We start from the raw sequence: 14,021 nt of genomic DNA on the forward strand, positions 1-14,021 counted from the left end.
CAGATGGTGTGCCTTGACAATTTTAGCACCTTTTCAGTGTGCCATGAGATGAAAAAGCTTGAAAATCACTGTCCTATAGAAACAATGGGGAATACTTTTCAGACCATGGAATCAGACCATGCTTTCTGAACAGGTTTAGCAGAAAATTCCACAAGCGGTATCAGAGAAAGTTGACTTTTCCTTTAGTTTGTTTCATGTATGGAGCTACAGTACATCTTTCCAATTTGACTAAAGAGGTATACTCTTGACTATCTTGATTGTTCATTCTTCAGACTTTTTTCTTATTTGTTTACACACATGCATAAATACGCATGTATATATTTCCAGTTCTGAAAATTCAACAAGACTGTCAGTCTCCTGGCAAATCACATACTGTGGGAATCTGAGATGAAAGTGATGCACACAGAGAACCAAGTCACTGCAGTTGGCTTACTAGTGCCAAGTCCTCCATTTTTCAGGAAGAGGAGGACCAGATACAGGAATGCAGGCATTCTTCCACCCCACCCCCACTTCTGAAGGATTTGGGTGTGTGTAAGATGGCACCCCCACAAGAGATTAGAAAAGACAACAAACAATGGGTCTCGGTTGCAGATGAGCTGCAAATGCCCATAGACCTTACATCGTGCAGCTGTAGTCTAGTCTAGACACCCCTAAGCAAAAAATGCAATATATATTTGCTGGTTGTGGAGCAATAGAGATAATGGCTAATATATATTTATATTTTACTGGCTTGACCTTTTTATAGAATGGGACCATTGATGAGAGTTAATCCAAAGGGTGGCAACAGCAACAGAGGCTATAATGATTTTTACTAGAAAAGCAAGCTGGGCCAACACGGAAAATACAAGGCTATGATGGGAATGGTTTTTCCTTCAATCACAAGGGCCTGGACACTTGATCTGAGCATCACAGCGTTCATCAGTATGCAGCCTGCAATGCATGACCAAACACAAAACCTGTTCAGCCAGCACCCCATGGCACCTACCACTTAGGAAATTGAGCTTCTCCTCGTAACAACAAAAGCACCTGTGTTGTGACTGCTAAGAGAATCTGGGCCACCATTCTGAATCCGAGATGCCTTGCCTAACGATGAGTTAGGCCAGCTGCATATTTGATAGTGAGCATGCCCAGAAAGATGAGCACTGTTTTACAGAAAGACTTGCCATTGGAGTAGGTTCCCCTCTCTCAGCTTAAGTGTACAACTGGGAATGTGGTTCCATGCATGCTTTGGATCCAGTGACTTTATAGGCGCTTCCTCCCATGTACACTCAGAAGGGGAGTTGTGTTTCCCCTGGTCATTAAGTCCGACACACGGTTGTTGGAAAACTCCCAGCTCATAAATGCCACAAAATTGCTATTCCCCCCTGCTGAAGCAGCCAAACCCAGCTTTCCAAAATGGATATAAAGGATCGCTTGCCCTACTTAAACCCACAGTGCTTGAGCCGCTCCAGCTTCCTGCCCCCTCCCCCCCCTCCGTAGACCTTTTGCAATTTCTTTCAACTGATTTTGTGCCACCTCACCAAGACACAATGTCTTGCCACTCTTATTGTGCTGCTTCTGGGAGTGGTCCAAAAAACTTCAGCTCCTGCTCTGAAGTTCAGCCCCCCAAAGGTGCCCACTGCCACGCCAGCAACATGCTATGTCCTCCTATAGACATTGGCATATGTTACGGAGGACCAGGTGTTTTCAGCAGCAAGAGTGTAGGGTCCTACGGACTCAGGCTTGCCGCCGGTAGCAGCCTCCCAGGGAGGGGGCAGCAGAGTGGTGTCGGGGTTGCATCCAGCCGCTGTGGCTCTGGATATAACTACAGCTTCATCAAGGCGGGCGGCGCTGCTCCTGGGGCATCGGGCATCGCTCCGGTCACTTGCAACGAGTCCCTGCTGCAGCCTCTCCAGCTGGGGATCGACACCATGGCCCTGTCGGTGAAGTATCAGGCCAAGAACGAGATGCAGGGCCTCAATAGCAAATTGGCCTCTTTCATTGACAAGGTGAGTGGTGGAGGGGCAGCGGGGGGAAGATGGATTGCCTCCTTCCACATTGGACTACTTACTTACAAACTCAGATCAGGGGTCCTGTGTTTTGTTGTGGGTCCCCAATATCTGAGGTTCTGTGGGGAGGCACTGCAATCAGAGAGACTGCCTGTCTCTGTGCTTCTAGTTGCTGTGAAAAACCTGGCTATTCCAGAAGGCTGTTGGAAGTTATAGTGTGATACCTGAAGGGTTACGGCATTGTTATTTTCTGCTGATGTGGTGTTGTTTTTTTTAATGCTGGTGTGTTTTAAAAAAAAAATTTATGGTGCCTTTTTCATTTTTGGTGTGTGTGCGTTAGGTGCATTGAATATCCTTTGTGATAAAAGGCAAGACCCAAATTTTTAATTGTGTAATAGAATATGTGGTGCTCTATCAGCGGGATACTAATGAATGATTATGCTACAAGAATGTAAGAATGGGATTCTTGTGCAACACTTGAGGCACACTGTAGGAGGCCTAGCAGTTCAAGCCAAACTACTGTAATGACACACCTCTGTTGGCCCTACTCTTGTGACGATTGATGGCGATGATGATGATGATTGAGCTGTCTGAGAGTCCCTAAATGAGTATTAGACAAATGATTTGCAACAACATCACTATGGCTTTGTCATAGGGCTGTCGCTAGGAATTTGGATACTCTAGTGCAGCGTTTCTCAAACTGTGGGTCAGGACCCCTTTGTGGGTCATGATCCAATTTGTGGTGGATCCCAAAGAGCCTCCAATGAAAACAGGGTGATGGAAAGTTCAGATAACTATTTGCCTCAAGCCCTGAGGCTATTCAAAAATCCGATAGCTGCTAACTGCCCTGCAAACAGCTGAGCTACTGCAGTTTGCAAGCTTGTGTAAATATAGGGAGATAAATGTTTCAGCGTCTTTTTTCTAGTGTGTTTTTTTACCCACATCTGTCAATGATAGGTAGTGGGGGGCAGGTAAAGGCTAGTCACATAACTAAGCCCCTCGAGGCTATTCGTTAGGGCTGCCTCATTACAAGAACTGGATTGAGGGGTGTTGTTTTTTTTTGCAAATAATTACATAAATAAATAAAATATTACATGTAAATAAACATATTATTTCTTTCTAGATCATTTTTTTTAAAGTCTCATAAAGCTAATTGGTCCCAATAAAGTGTCATTTCAAAAAGTTTGTCCCTAAAAATTTTGAGAATGCTAAATTTTGGTGGCGCTAAAAATTTTGAGAACCACTGCTCCAGTGAATAGCCCTGGTATACATACTGAATATGTCTTGTGTGGGCATCCACTAAAATTGTGTGTTAGAACAGGCAAAAGAAAATATTTTTTCCCCAGCATTTAATTCATCTGAGGAACTCCCTATATACCAAGGATGTGCTGATGGTGTCTGGCCTCGATGCTTTTAAAAGGGAATTGGACAGATTTCTGGAGGAAAGCATCACAGGTTACAAGCCATGATGGGTATTTGCAAATTCCTGGTTTTAGAAGTAGGCTACCCCAGAAAGTCAGATGCAAGGGAGTGGTGACAGGATGCAGGTCTCTTGTTGTCTTGTGTGCTCCCTGAGGCATCTGTTTGGCCACTGTGAGATAGAGGAACCTGGACTAGTTGGGCCTTTGGCCTGAAGGCATTATGGCAGTGATGCATATTGCAAAAGATACTTCTTTGTTATTTCATCCCATGACACTGGTTTAATACAGAGAGATCCAGCATCATGTGGTTGGAGCCAATTGTATGGGTCTTTTCCCACCCAATCATCACCTTGGTTCTTAGTCAAAAAGGACCTGCAAACTTGACTTCACCCATATGGACCTGGGTCTTTGAATAAGTCTGGAAAAAAGCAGCAAGCAACTGCTATCAACCATGAAAAGAAGCCTCTCTCACCTGTGTGGGGTTAAAAAGTAAGGTCAAACAAATGCTTTTCATTGGGTTTCCAGGTCCGCTTGCTGGAACAGCACAATTTAATGCTGAAGACGAAGTGGGACTTTCTGCGGGAAAAGAAGCGCTACAAAAGTGACATGGAGCCCTTCATTAATGAGCACATCAAGAAACTTAAGAAAGAGCTGGAGTGTGTTGAAAGTGAGAAAGCTGAGTTGCAGGCTCAGCATAAGACTTTGGAGCAAGCAATGGAGAGCAATAAGAGGAGGTGAATTTTAAAGAAGCATGCATATAACAATAATAACAATAATAACAATAACTAGGCATTTATATATCACCTTTCTGGTCATCACATTCTTCCTCTGACTTTATTCAAGGCGGTTTACATAGGCCCAAGGGGATTTTTACAATCATAGAGGTTCTCTCTTTCAAGAACCAACAACATTTCAGAATGGATCTTCCTGGTTTGGTCTCACTTCTGGCCTCCAGTTCTCCCACACAGGCTGACAAGCAGCTCCATCTCTCACATGGAGGGCAGCCAAGATGCTTCTTGCTCACACCAAGAGCAGGTGGAATCACTCAGCTCGGCTTGTCATCTGCTTCAAGGTCTCGCCATTCTCAGCCGTTCAGGGAGCTGCTGGTGTCCTCGTACTGGCGACCTTCTGATGTTATCTTCGGGCTAACGGAGGCTCTACCCTCTAGACCAGACCTCCTGCCTGTCAGCTCGTTACAAAAAACAGCCTTAAAGGTGGTGTCATCATAAGGTGCATTATCAGTGAAACAACTTCCAAACTTACATGCAGACATGCGTAATGTGCATAATACAGTTTTGACCTGTTGATTTTTCTGGCTATAGAGCTTTTCCCGTTCTTAAAGTATGGAACAAACACACCATCAAGGCTTCAGCAGGTGATGCTTTTTGGTGCTTTATATTGATTTTCTTGTCTTTCTCGGATTAGGTTTGAGGAAGAATACGACCGGAGAATTGCTACTGAAAATGAGTTTGTCTTACTTAAAAAGGTGCATACTTTTAATATTTTTGTAGACAGCTGCCTTTAAAAAACTGACTGTATGATCATGATTAGTACAGTGAAATTGATACAAGTTACCTAACACTTTGTTGACTTTTTCAAACATGTCATAACAGATCAAACTTGTTTTGTGAATGTTTTGGCATAGGTCCAGATCGTAAGCATCCTCCCACAACCAGAGGAAGCTGAGGCTTCCCTTCCCTTACAATTCCCCCCCCCCCAAATATTTCCAATCTTTCCATATTTGCCTCAAACAAAAATAAATGGTTTTTTGACATTTGTTTTCACAATGTAGTGACGCTACTGCCTTAAGTTGAGCTAGGAGTATGCAAAACCTGAAAAACATTGTTCTCCCCTATGTCTTCCTGGAGGAGGACCATCCACGTGTGCTCTGATTTTCACTGAGTGAAATCTGGTGCCAGTCAAGGGATATGCGGAACCTCCCTGAGACATTGCACAAATTTTCTCAAAACTCTTCCAGCTCCCTTTGAAAGTCTGCTGAAATTTACACTGGAAGGGAACTCTGAATTCACTTTGAATTTTGCTTTCAGTGACATTTCAGTGCAGTCTAATTTATGCACCTCATTTCCTTCCTTCCTGCATTCCTTGCTCCAAATCAAATCAAATATGGTCCCAGACCAGCATAAAATCAGTACCAATACAAGGCCAACATAAACAACAAAGGCTGCAATTCTCACCTCACTTTCCTGGGAGTATGACCCATTGAACACAATAGGACTTACTTCTGAGTAGACCTGGTTAGGATTATGCCCTTAAAAATCTAAACAAAATTGAATAAATAAATTGAATACTGCAGTTAGTAACCCAAATTGAATTAAAAATAAAGATAAACCTCCCACCATCCTATTCATATTTTGGTACTATGAAAACCCCATTATCAAAATAATTCTAATTTAAAGTATAATTTGCTCCAAGTAGATATGTTGTAGCTCAAGACACTTCATGTTATTTTTTCTTGCAGGATTTGGATTGTGCCTTTGCACACAAGGCCGAACTGGAAGCCAAGACAGAAAGCCATCTCATTCAAATCCGCTTCTTGAGATGTTTCTATGCAAAGGTGATATGATCAACGATTAGGAAGCTTTTTTTGGTCAGCTCATATGGAAAACAGCAAAACAAGAGATTGTCCTACTAGCCTTGCTGCTTCTGCTGGTTCCCCCCCCCCCCGCATGAGCAGAGCATGATGCAGACAGGCCTCTCCAAAGATCAGGGTAGCCTCCACTCTCTGACTAGAGTGTCTCTGTGCTTGGAGTGTGTACTGATCCCTGCACATCTCAATCCCTCTTGATGGAGACTCCGCCACACATTGTCTTAGGAGAATCTGCCTCCTCTGACATGTGGCTGCTCCTTGACCTGTAGGAGCAAGATCCCTGTTGTGTGGTTGCTCCCAGCTGGGGCAAGAGTAGAGCCACACATAGAGGCCTGTAGAAGTGTAGACCATTGGATACAGTACCAATGCCAGCTCAGGAGGGAAGGGCACCCTGGAGCATAAGACCGGTGAGGCTCCCCTTTACGTGTGCATGCAAGAATGTGAACACAGCAGCTCCAGTCTCTGCCGAAAACTAGGGAGGAAATGAAGGAGACTTTTTCTGTGCTTTTAGAGAAGCCCCACCCTGCACATGCCCGATCTCGTCTGCTCTTGGAAGCTAAGCAGGGTCAGGCCTGGTTAGTACTTGGATGGGAGACCGCCTGGGAATACCAGGTGCTGTAGGCTTATACCATAGTCTTTCGAGACTGAAGGTTGCCAACCACTGCAATAGCAGCCTGGAGGAGAACTCTGCAGTGGCCACTGCTTCCCCTACCACCCCCTGGAAAGTATCCCTTAGTTTACTGGGAGATTAAAGGAGTGGCAGTGGTCCATTTTTCCGGGTGCCATTTTTAAATTCCTGATTGGCCTATCTCTGAAGCTGTTGGAAGTGGGACTTCTGGGAATTTTAAAATGACTCCTTGGCAGAAGGATAATGGACTTCTACTGCTGGCCCAACACCCATCACTCTGTAGGTGACGGGGTTGCTTATTAATCTTACTGAAATGTAGAATGGTCAGCATGACAGTGTTGCCCCAAATGTGGCAGCCCTATAGAGGGAGAGGGGAGGCTACTTTGGCTCCTTATGGGAAACATATCTGCACTCTGCATGGGACACAGAACTGGAGCCTTCTTTGTCCGGAGCATGGTGGCTTATGGATCATGCCTCTGATTGATTTCCATGAGCTGAAGACTGAAGACACTCTTGGTGCCCAGAGTTATGATGTGCAATGTGGTCTGGATGACATTATTTGTTCTTTGAGAACCTGACGGGTGGGTGGCCCTTTGTATCCCAATGAAGTACAATGGTCAGTGAAGTAGTTGCATGTTGTGTCATTCCTCAGGAAATCAACGAACTCCAGAACCGCATTTCCAACACTTGTGTCATGGTACAAATGGACAACAGTCGAGACCTAGACATGGACCATGCTATTGAGGAGTTCCGGCGTCGGTATGAAGGGATTGCGTCCAGGAGCCGAGCTGAGGCTGAGTCTTGGTTCCAGGGCCAGGTGAGCAATGGGGCAGCTCTGGCCCCACTGATTTTTAGCATCCCAGCAACACAACACTCATTTCTGAATTATCAATTTTGTGTTTCACGCTAGTATCAATCGCTCAGGTCAACAGCGGCAAAGCACTGTGATGATCTGCGAAGCGTCAAGGAAGAACTTCAGGCTCTGACCCGGGTGGCTCATACGCTGGAGTCAGAAATTGCTAACATCAAAGCTCAGGTGAGTATAGCAGTGCAAAAAGTGGTGTTGTGAGCTACAACTCACAATATCCCTGGTTTGAATCACATCTCTGCCATATGACCTGGATCATAAGGATCACCAGATCCGTAAGACCGAGATCACCAGCTTGTGATCTAAGCTGGATCACAAGCTACTCTTCCCACCACCCCACAATGTGGGGATTGAATTTGTTTGAGCATTCAGAAAGTGCTAAGTATTATTTCACCAAGTTACCTTTTAGAATTACAGGGAGGCTGGGTAGCAAAGGAGAGAAGCAGTTCTTGGAACCCTCTTCATAGATTTTGAAAGCTGCATAAGGGTATGTTCCTATGATCCCGACAACAGAATGAAAGCTGCTTCACTGCTGTTCCATTCCATGCCATTGTAGTTCTCCTTGGATATAGAAACCACGTGGAGTCAGTTAATGCTATGATTGGCTTGTAATGAATTGGAGCAGTGATGCTGGATTTCAACTTCCCACCCCACTTCCTCTTTTCCTGATCTAAGACCCAGACGAAACACGTAGGATATCTGTGGGAAATCACAGCCGTGAATCACATTCCTGAATCCTACACGAGATTTGCAATCGCACATTCACTCCAATTCAGGTTTTATCTGTGGAAAAAGCTGCACTAGTCCCTCCTCCAGCACTGTCAATCATCCATCATTTGGCTGTCTTTCTGCGTCTGTACGTATCCCAGCAGCACTTGCCCACTAAAAAGGGCAAGAGTTTCTTCCTGGGGGGTTGGCCTTTTGAGGCAGTAAACTTCCTGGTCCTGCAGATTCTCCCAGGAAGGGGAAGGGGGTGGGTTTGGTGACAGCTGTGGCCACCAAATCCTAGCCCCCTTCCTGGACCCGATCCCGCTGTGCGGGTCCATGTGTTGTGGAGGCTTACCCCAGGTAAGGGGAAAAAGGGTTCTCTTACCCAGAAGAGACGTCCACAACTGCTCCCCCAAGATGCAGCAGTATTCATTTTGGTATCACTGCATTGGCAGGGGGAAAAGAATAAGATGATATAAAATTCTGGATAATCCAGTCATTCATCAACTTCCCAACGCAAATTGATAAAGGGAAGTGTCAGAAACAACAGCATGTTGTCACATTTTGGGATAACTTTGCTAATAAACAGCTCTGCAGTGTTCCTCAGTGTGACAGCATTTAAGGGCCGCTTGAATACTCTAATAGTAACCCCTAGAAAGTTACAAGAAACAAAAATGCCCTATAAGTTCTGCATTCACAGCGCTGCAAACTGGAAGAAGAGGTGGCCGGAGCTGAAGAACGTGGAGAAATAATGGTGAAGGACGCCAAACGCAAACTGGCTGACCTGGAGGAAGCCCTGCATAAGGCCAAGCAGGACATGGCCTGCCAGCTACGGCAGTATCATGAACTGATGAACGTCAAATTGGCCCTGGATATTGAGATTGCTACTTACAGGAAGCTTCTGGAAGGAGAGGAATGCCGGTAAGTGTGTTCTAGTACTATTAAGACATTATCTTGGAGGCCAGGATCACCCATTCATGAGCCTGGTTGATGTGGGTTGCATCAGTGGTGGACTGTAGGGATTATGAGAAGGTGGTGGATTTGAGATGCCTTTCATCCCAAGTTTGCTGCCATCTCTTCTCTCCAGCCCACCAGAATCACAAGCTGCATTGATCCACTTTCCGCCTTTACAAGCCAGCAGAAAGTGGATCAACTGCCTCCTTACTTTGTGCAGTTTCTTGGAAGGGTAGGGCTTCTGGTTGCATTTACATGGTCTGTGTGCACAAAGGAGCTCCGTCATTGGTGTGGTCCCTTTAAATAAAACTGGACGTCCTGCACTTCTGCATTTGAAGGAAGTGTGTAGGAGCACAGGAAACGGATTTGTTTTCTTTTGCTAGTGCAGAGGAGGCAGTGGCAAACCTGAGGCAGCATTGGGTGGCATTCCAGGTCACACCAGCCCTGCTTGGGTGACACTGTTCACCACAATGTGTCTCACCATATCAATGAGTTTGGAAAGGAAATGAATTGCTTGCCCAAATTTAGACAGATATTCTGACTGTGATGTTTCAGGTGCTTGACCCCAAAATTTGATTTTTTGAAATAGTACCTTTATGGAAATGAAGATCTCATTGCCAGTTTGAGGTAGTGATGATAGGGGGGATCTTCCTTCCAAAGTCATCTAAAATTTAGCTTTTGGAACTGAAATTTGAAGTAATGCTGTTTCAAATGGTGCACCTTGAAAAATCAGAACATCAGATTTGAAACTGGGAAATCTGAATTTCAGTCTTATATTTCAAAGATATGTCCCCTCTCTGGTGTGACTGACACCATCAGGGTTTGGTGTTGGTGATGGTCTGGGCATGACATTTTCACATGCTTTTTATCATGCTGGTTGAAAAAGGACCAGCATTTTAAAAAGTACTTGTAACAGTAGCTGTAAAGACCAGCTCACAGGTGCACATTCATCAGTCATTGTTTGCAACATCCAGCAATGACTCGCATGTGTGAGTCTGCTGTCACAGATTGGGAATTGCAGACAGGACTTGCGCATTGCCATTAATGTTACTCAAACACAATGTCTTTCAGTAGAGGCATGTTATGCTTTCAACAGAGTCATGCAGCGGTGATTTACATGCATGTACGAGCCACTTTGAATCAGCTCTGGCCATAATGAGAGATTTGAAGTTGTTGTTCATTTATTTCCCACTAGGCTGAAGGATGGGGAGTTGTCTGTGAACATCTGTAAGTAGTTGATACATTGACACTACACTGCTTGAACCATCAGAGTTCTTAGGGCACATCCAGAGGGTAGTTAAAGAAGGGGGGGTGCCTTCAGTTACATGAATTGATGTACACCCATTTTATTGATTTAAAGGTTGTCAACAATTTACTGAGCAGCACATTAAAATATAACCATGTGTGATTCTCTTTTCCTTAGCTGTCCAGAGAAGTCAGGGGGCAGTCGTGTGTGATGGTGGCCCCCGTCATGGCCCTGCATGTGCTTCCCCAGGTGGAATCACCCACAGAAGCAAAAGTGTTTGCAACAGTGCTGGAGCCACTTGTGGCGGCAGCACCACAGTGAGGAGTGGTCAGGCAAGCGGCGGAGATATTCGTGGCTCTCCTCACCCTGACGTACGTGCCCCTCATCATGGTGGGAGTATGGAGAGCACCACATTGCGCTTTGTGTCCACTACTTACTCCACTGTGCCCTCACATTGAAGAAAAAAACAAAATTGGTGCGGCATGACATGTGAAAGTTTATCTTCTTGTAGCAATGCATCCTTCAGATTTTGCCAAGCAACATGCAGGAATCAGTGATTGGCTGGCAATCCTAAATCCACAAATAAAGTATTTATAAAGGATGTTTCCTAACTAGTCATTGTCTGAATTCCAGCATACAATTCAAAATGCTTAAGTCCCACTGATCCGTGGTACTCAGGGTTCTCCATTATTACATTAGCAGAACAGAAACCCTTCTTGCTCTGCTCTGGTAGCAACCAAAACCCCAAAGCCAAGGTCCCATGGAGGAGTCCAGAAGATAGCTCTTTCTCATGCCAGGGTTGCCCTGGCTCCAGAGGTAGTTGACACGGGTGTGGGAAGTTGCTGTGTCACTGGCTTTTCCTCTCAGGCTTTTGAAGTACTGGGGTGTCGGTGGAAGGAGACCTGCTCCAGGGGCTCTATGGGAGTCATTCAAGAAGAGGTCCTCAGAGTATACTGTTCGGAGGCTACGAAGCTTCCCAGAGAGATGCTTGTCAAACCATTTCTGGAACACGGTTTCTCATTAATTAGTTTCTCTCTTCAGACCGTTGACTGCATGTGTATTGGACAGTTATTTTTCTTCCAATAAAGTGATTTCTCTGAGGGCGAATTCCAGAGTGGGCATGATGTTTTTCACTCATTTTCATGCTAAATCATTCTAAGAGGAGCCACACTGCTTCTGAATTTGTGCCCCAGGAAAACAAAGACAGATTTGGGTGATGTCACCATGTGGCACAAAGGTGCGGGGAGAACGAAGACTGACTGAAGCTAAATTAACAACGGCATGAAAAGCCAAAGTAGGGAGCTGGTGGGTTCTAGAATGTGAAAGGGAAGGATTGTCTGAGGAAACGGAATGTGTGTGGCAACGCTGGTGTCCCTATACTGCACTTAAGCTTCAGGCTCTGCATAATGCTGTATATCAGTGCTTCAGATGATGAATTGGGAATCCTCCCAGTACAATTGGGAGAGGCTTGTGGTTGTACAGCTTGATTACTGACAGTGGATGTCAGGCTAGGTGCAACAGAAGAAGCTGAGGAAGCTTCAGTTCCTAATCAGTACTTATACAAATGCAAAGGCATTTGGAAGATAGGGCCTAAAAAACCTGGAAAAACCTTCCAAAAAAACATTTGGAAGATAGGGCCTAAAAAACAGAACTACCTCTAGTCACAAAGCTAATGGGGTTTGTGGCATACCTGGATAGGGGGGGCTTTTGGGGACACAAAGCCAGGTCTGCACTGCTGCTTGCCTCCCCTGCGCTATCCTGTTACTTCTTCCCCAGATCATTTCTGAAGAAATAAAACATACCAAGACACCAAACAGGAGATTCTACATGTATGCATAATGGGGCACATCAGAATGGCTCAGGCACATCATGCGGTCTAGACATGACACAAGTCAAGTCGCCTTGGGGGTCATATGAAGAATGGTATGAAGAACGATAGCAATGTTTTAAAATAAATTAATATAATATCATAAGGATTGGCCACCATTCCCTAAGCATTGTCCTTGGAAATTCTTGTCTAACATTACTGCTTTTTTTAAAGAGAACATGATTTCAGGAGCCTGCATGTGCTCTCCTGCACTACGCACAGCTTCAGAGAGTAATTTAAACTGGAGAAAACTTAATGGGGAAATTGTTAAAGTCTCCCCCCACCCCCATCCCTGCCACTGATACCATAGCTATGATGCGCTCCTCCCTGTACTGCTATGCTTTTAAAAAACAACTTTTTATCGAGATAGGCTTTTTTAAGTGTCCTTCAGCTCATGTAAGAGAACCACCAGTGGTTAAGAGGTAAGCTCTTTCTAGAAGTCATGTGGTTATGCAAAAAGGAAGGAAATGCATTCTGACCATGCTTACGTACACTCCCATCTTTAGTGCTATTTCACATAATTCTAACAAGGTCATATTATTATTATTATTATTATTATTATTATTATTATTATTATTATTATTATTAACATCAGTGTTTATATACCGCTTTTCAATGGTTGCTGCCTTCCGCTGAGTCAGACCATTGTTCAGTGCCACAAACACTGACCGGCAGCAGTTCCCACAAGTTTCAAGTGGTCTTTCCCAGCCCTACCTGAAAATGCCAGAGACTGAATCTGGGACCAACTGCATGCAAAGTGGGTGCTCAAGCTATGGCCCCCATCTCTGATTGGGTGTTTCTCAGGAATTTTGACCACAGGAATATCTCGGATTTGAGAACTGAGCCCTGGCATTGGCGAGAGGTTCTAGGGCTCACATGTAACTGTATTATTGCCGTACTGTATTATTAATTTATTTACTTATTTAAAATGCTGTTCACCGACGTGTGTCTTTTCATAAACTTGAGATTCCACCACATTGCAAGGCGGTGTGCTGAACAGATTTATTAGAAAATACAGAACACAGCCAGCGAGAAAAGCAAACCATAGAGACAGCGGCAAAAACTCATGAATGAGGTCATGGCCTCTGGCTGACCAGCATACCGCTGCAGGTGAAGAAGGAATGAAGTTGCACATCACTGTAGCTAGCTGAGAATGGTGAGAGCTGGATAATGGCAGATTTTAGCATTTGTGGGTGCCCAAAATACGGCATGCATGGAATGATGTGAAGTGACCCTGCCACTTGGGGATTCATCATGTGCAGCAACCCACATGCCATTTCGCTGATTAAAAACAGCAGTAGCAGTGGTGTTCAAACGATGTTCTAGAGCACTCTGGGATTTCTTGGAAGCTTTTCAGGGCAGAGGTTCCTCAATGAGAAGATCAGTAACGGCAGACAAACTTCCATGAAACATAAACTTCCTGCCCCCACACTACTAATCTTTTCCTCCAATGCTCAGGTTGAGGGGGGTAAGTACGTGATCTGGGCCACATTCTCAGCTGAGAATATATGAGTGGCAGAAAGGGAGTATCTGGGTTCCTGCTTATACATACTCAGAAGGCAAATGTGGGGCCGAAAACATAGCATGTACCACTCATACTGAACATAAGCCATGTACGTTTTGTAGCCAGGCTACAGAAAGGAGAGTGCAGGCAAAGTGGGCCTAAATGCTCTTCTAGAAGGCTGCAGCTGTCCCCGCTGAAGCACAGAGTTCTCCCTTTAGAGTGTGCCCAT

General features: G+C 44.8%; 1 protein-coding gene and 1 pseudogene across 1 annotated transcript; both read left to right on the forward strand.

Annotated features, from left to right (window-relative positions):
* The first annotated feature begins 1,634 nt into the window (after positions 1 to 1,634).
* On the forward strand, positions 1,635 to 10,879 carry LOC136638795 (keratin, type II cytoskeletal cochleal-like). The gene is made up of 9 exons (XM_066612824.1): positions 1,635 to 1,988; positions 3,935 to 4,143; positions 4,835 to 4,895; positions 5,889 to 5,984; positions 7,298 to 7,462; positions 7,556 to 7,681; positions 8,922 to 9,142; positions 10,371 to 10,402; positions 10,599 to 10,879. The coding sequence occupies exons 1-9, from the start codon at positions 1,635 to 1,637 to the stop codon at positions 10,877 to 10,879; spliced, it is 1,545 nt and encodes a 514-aa protein (XP_066468921.1).
* Positions 6,521 to 6,641, forward strand: LOC136642581 (5S ribosomal RNA; annotated as a pseudogene).
* Positions 10,880 to 14,021: the final 3,142 nt, after the last annotated feature.

The sequence above is a fragment of the Tiliqua scincoides genome, chromosome 2, assembly GCF_035046505.1.
Source record: "Tiliqua scincoides isolate rTilSci1 chromosome 2, rTilSci1.hap2, whole genome shotgun sequence".
Lineage (NCBI taxonomy): Eukaryota > Metazoa > Chordata > Lepidosauria > Squamata > Scincidae > Tiliqua > Tiliqua scincoides.

Excerpts from the sequence above, each read along its gene's own strand:
- LOC136638795 (XM_066612824.1), top strand. The coding sequence starts at position 1,635 with ATGCTATGTCCTCCTATAGACATTGGCATATGTTACGGAGGACCAGGT. Across the intron at positions 7,463-7,555 it reads AGTCTTGGTTCCAGGGCCAG|TATCAATCGCTCAGGTCAAC; the intron begins GTGAGCAATGGG and ends GTTTCACGCTAG. Across the intron at positions 9,143-10,370 it reads CTGGAAGGAGAGGAATGCCG|GCTGAAGGATGGGGAGTTGT; the intron begins GTAAGTGTGTTC and ends ATTTCCCACTAG.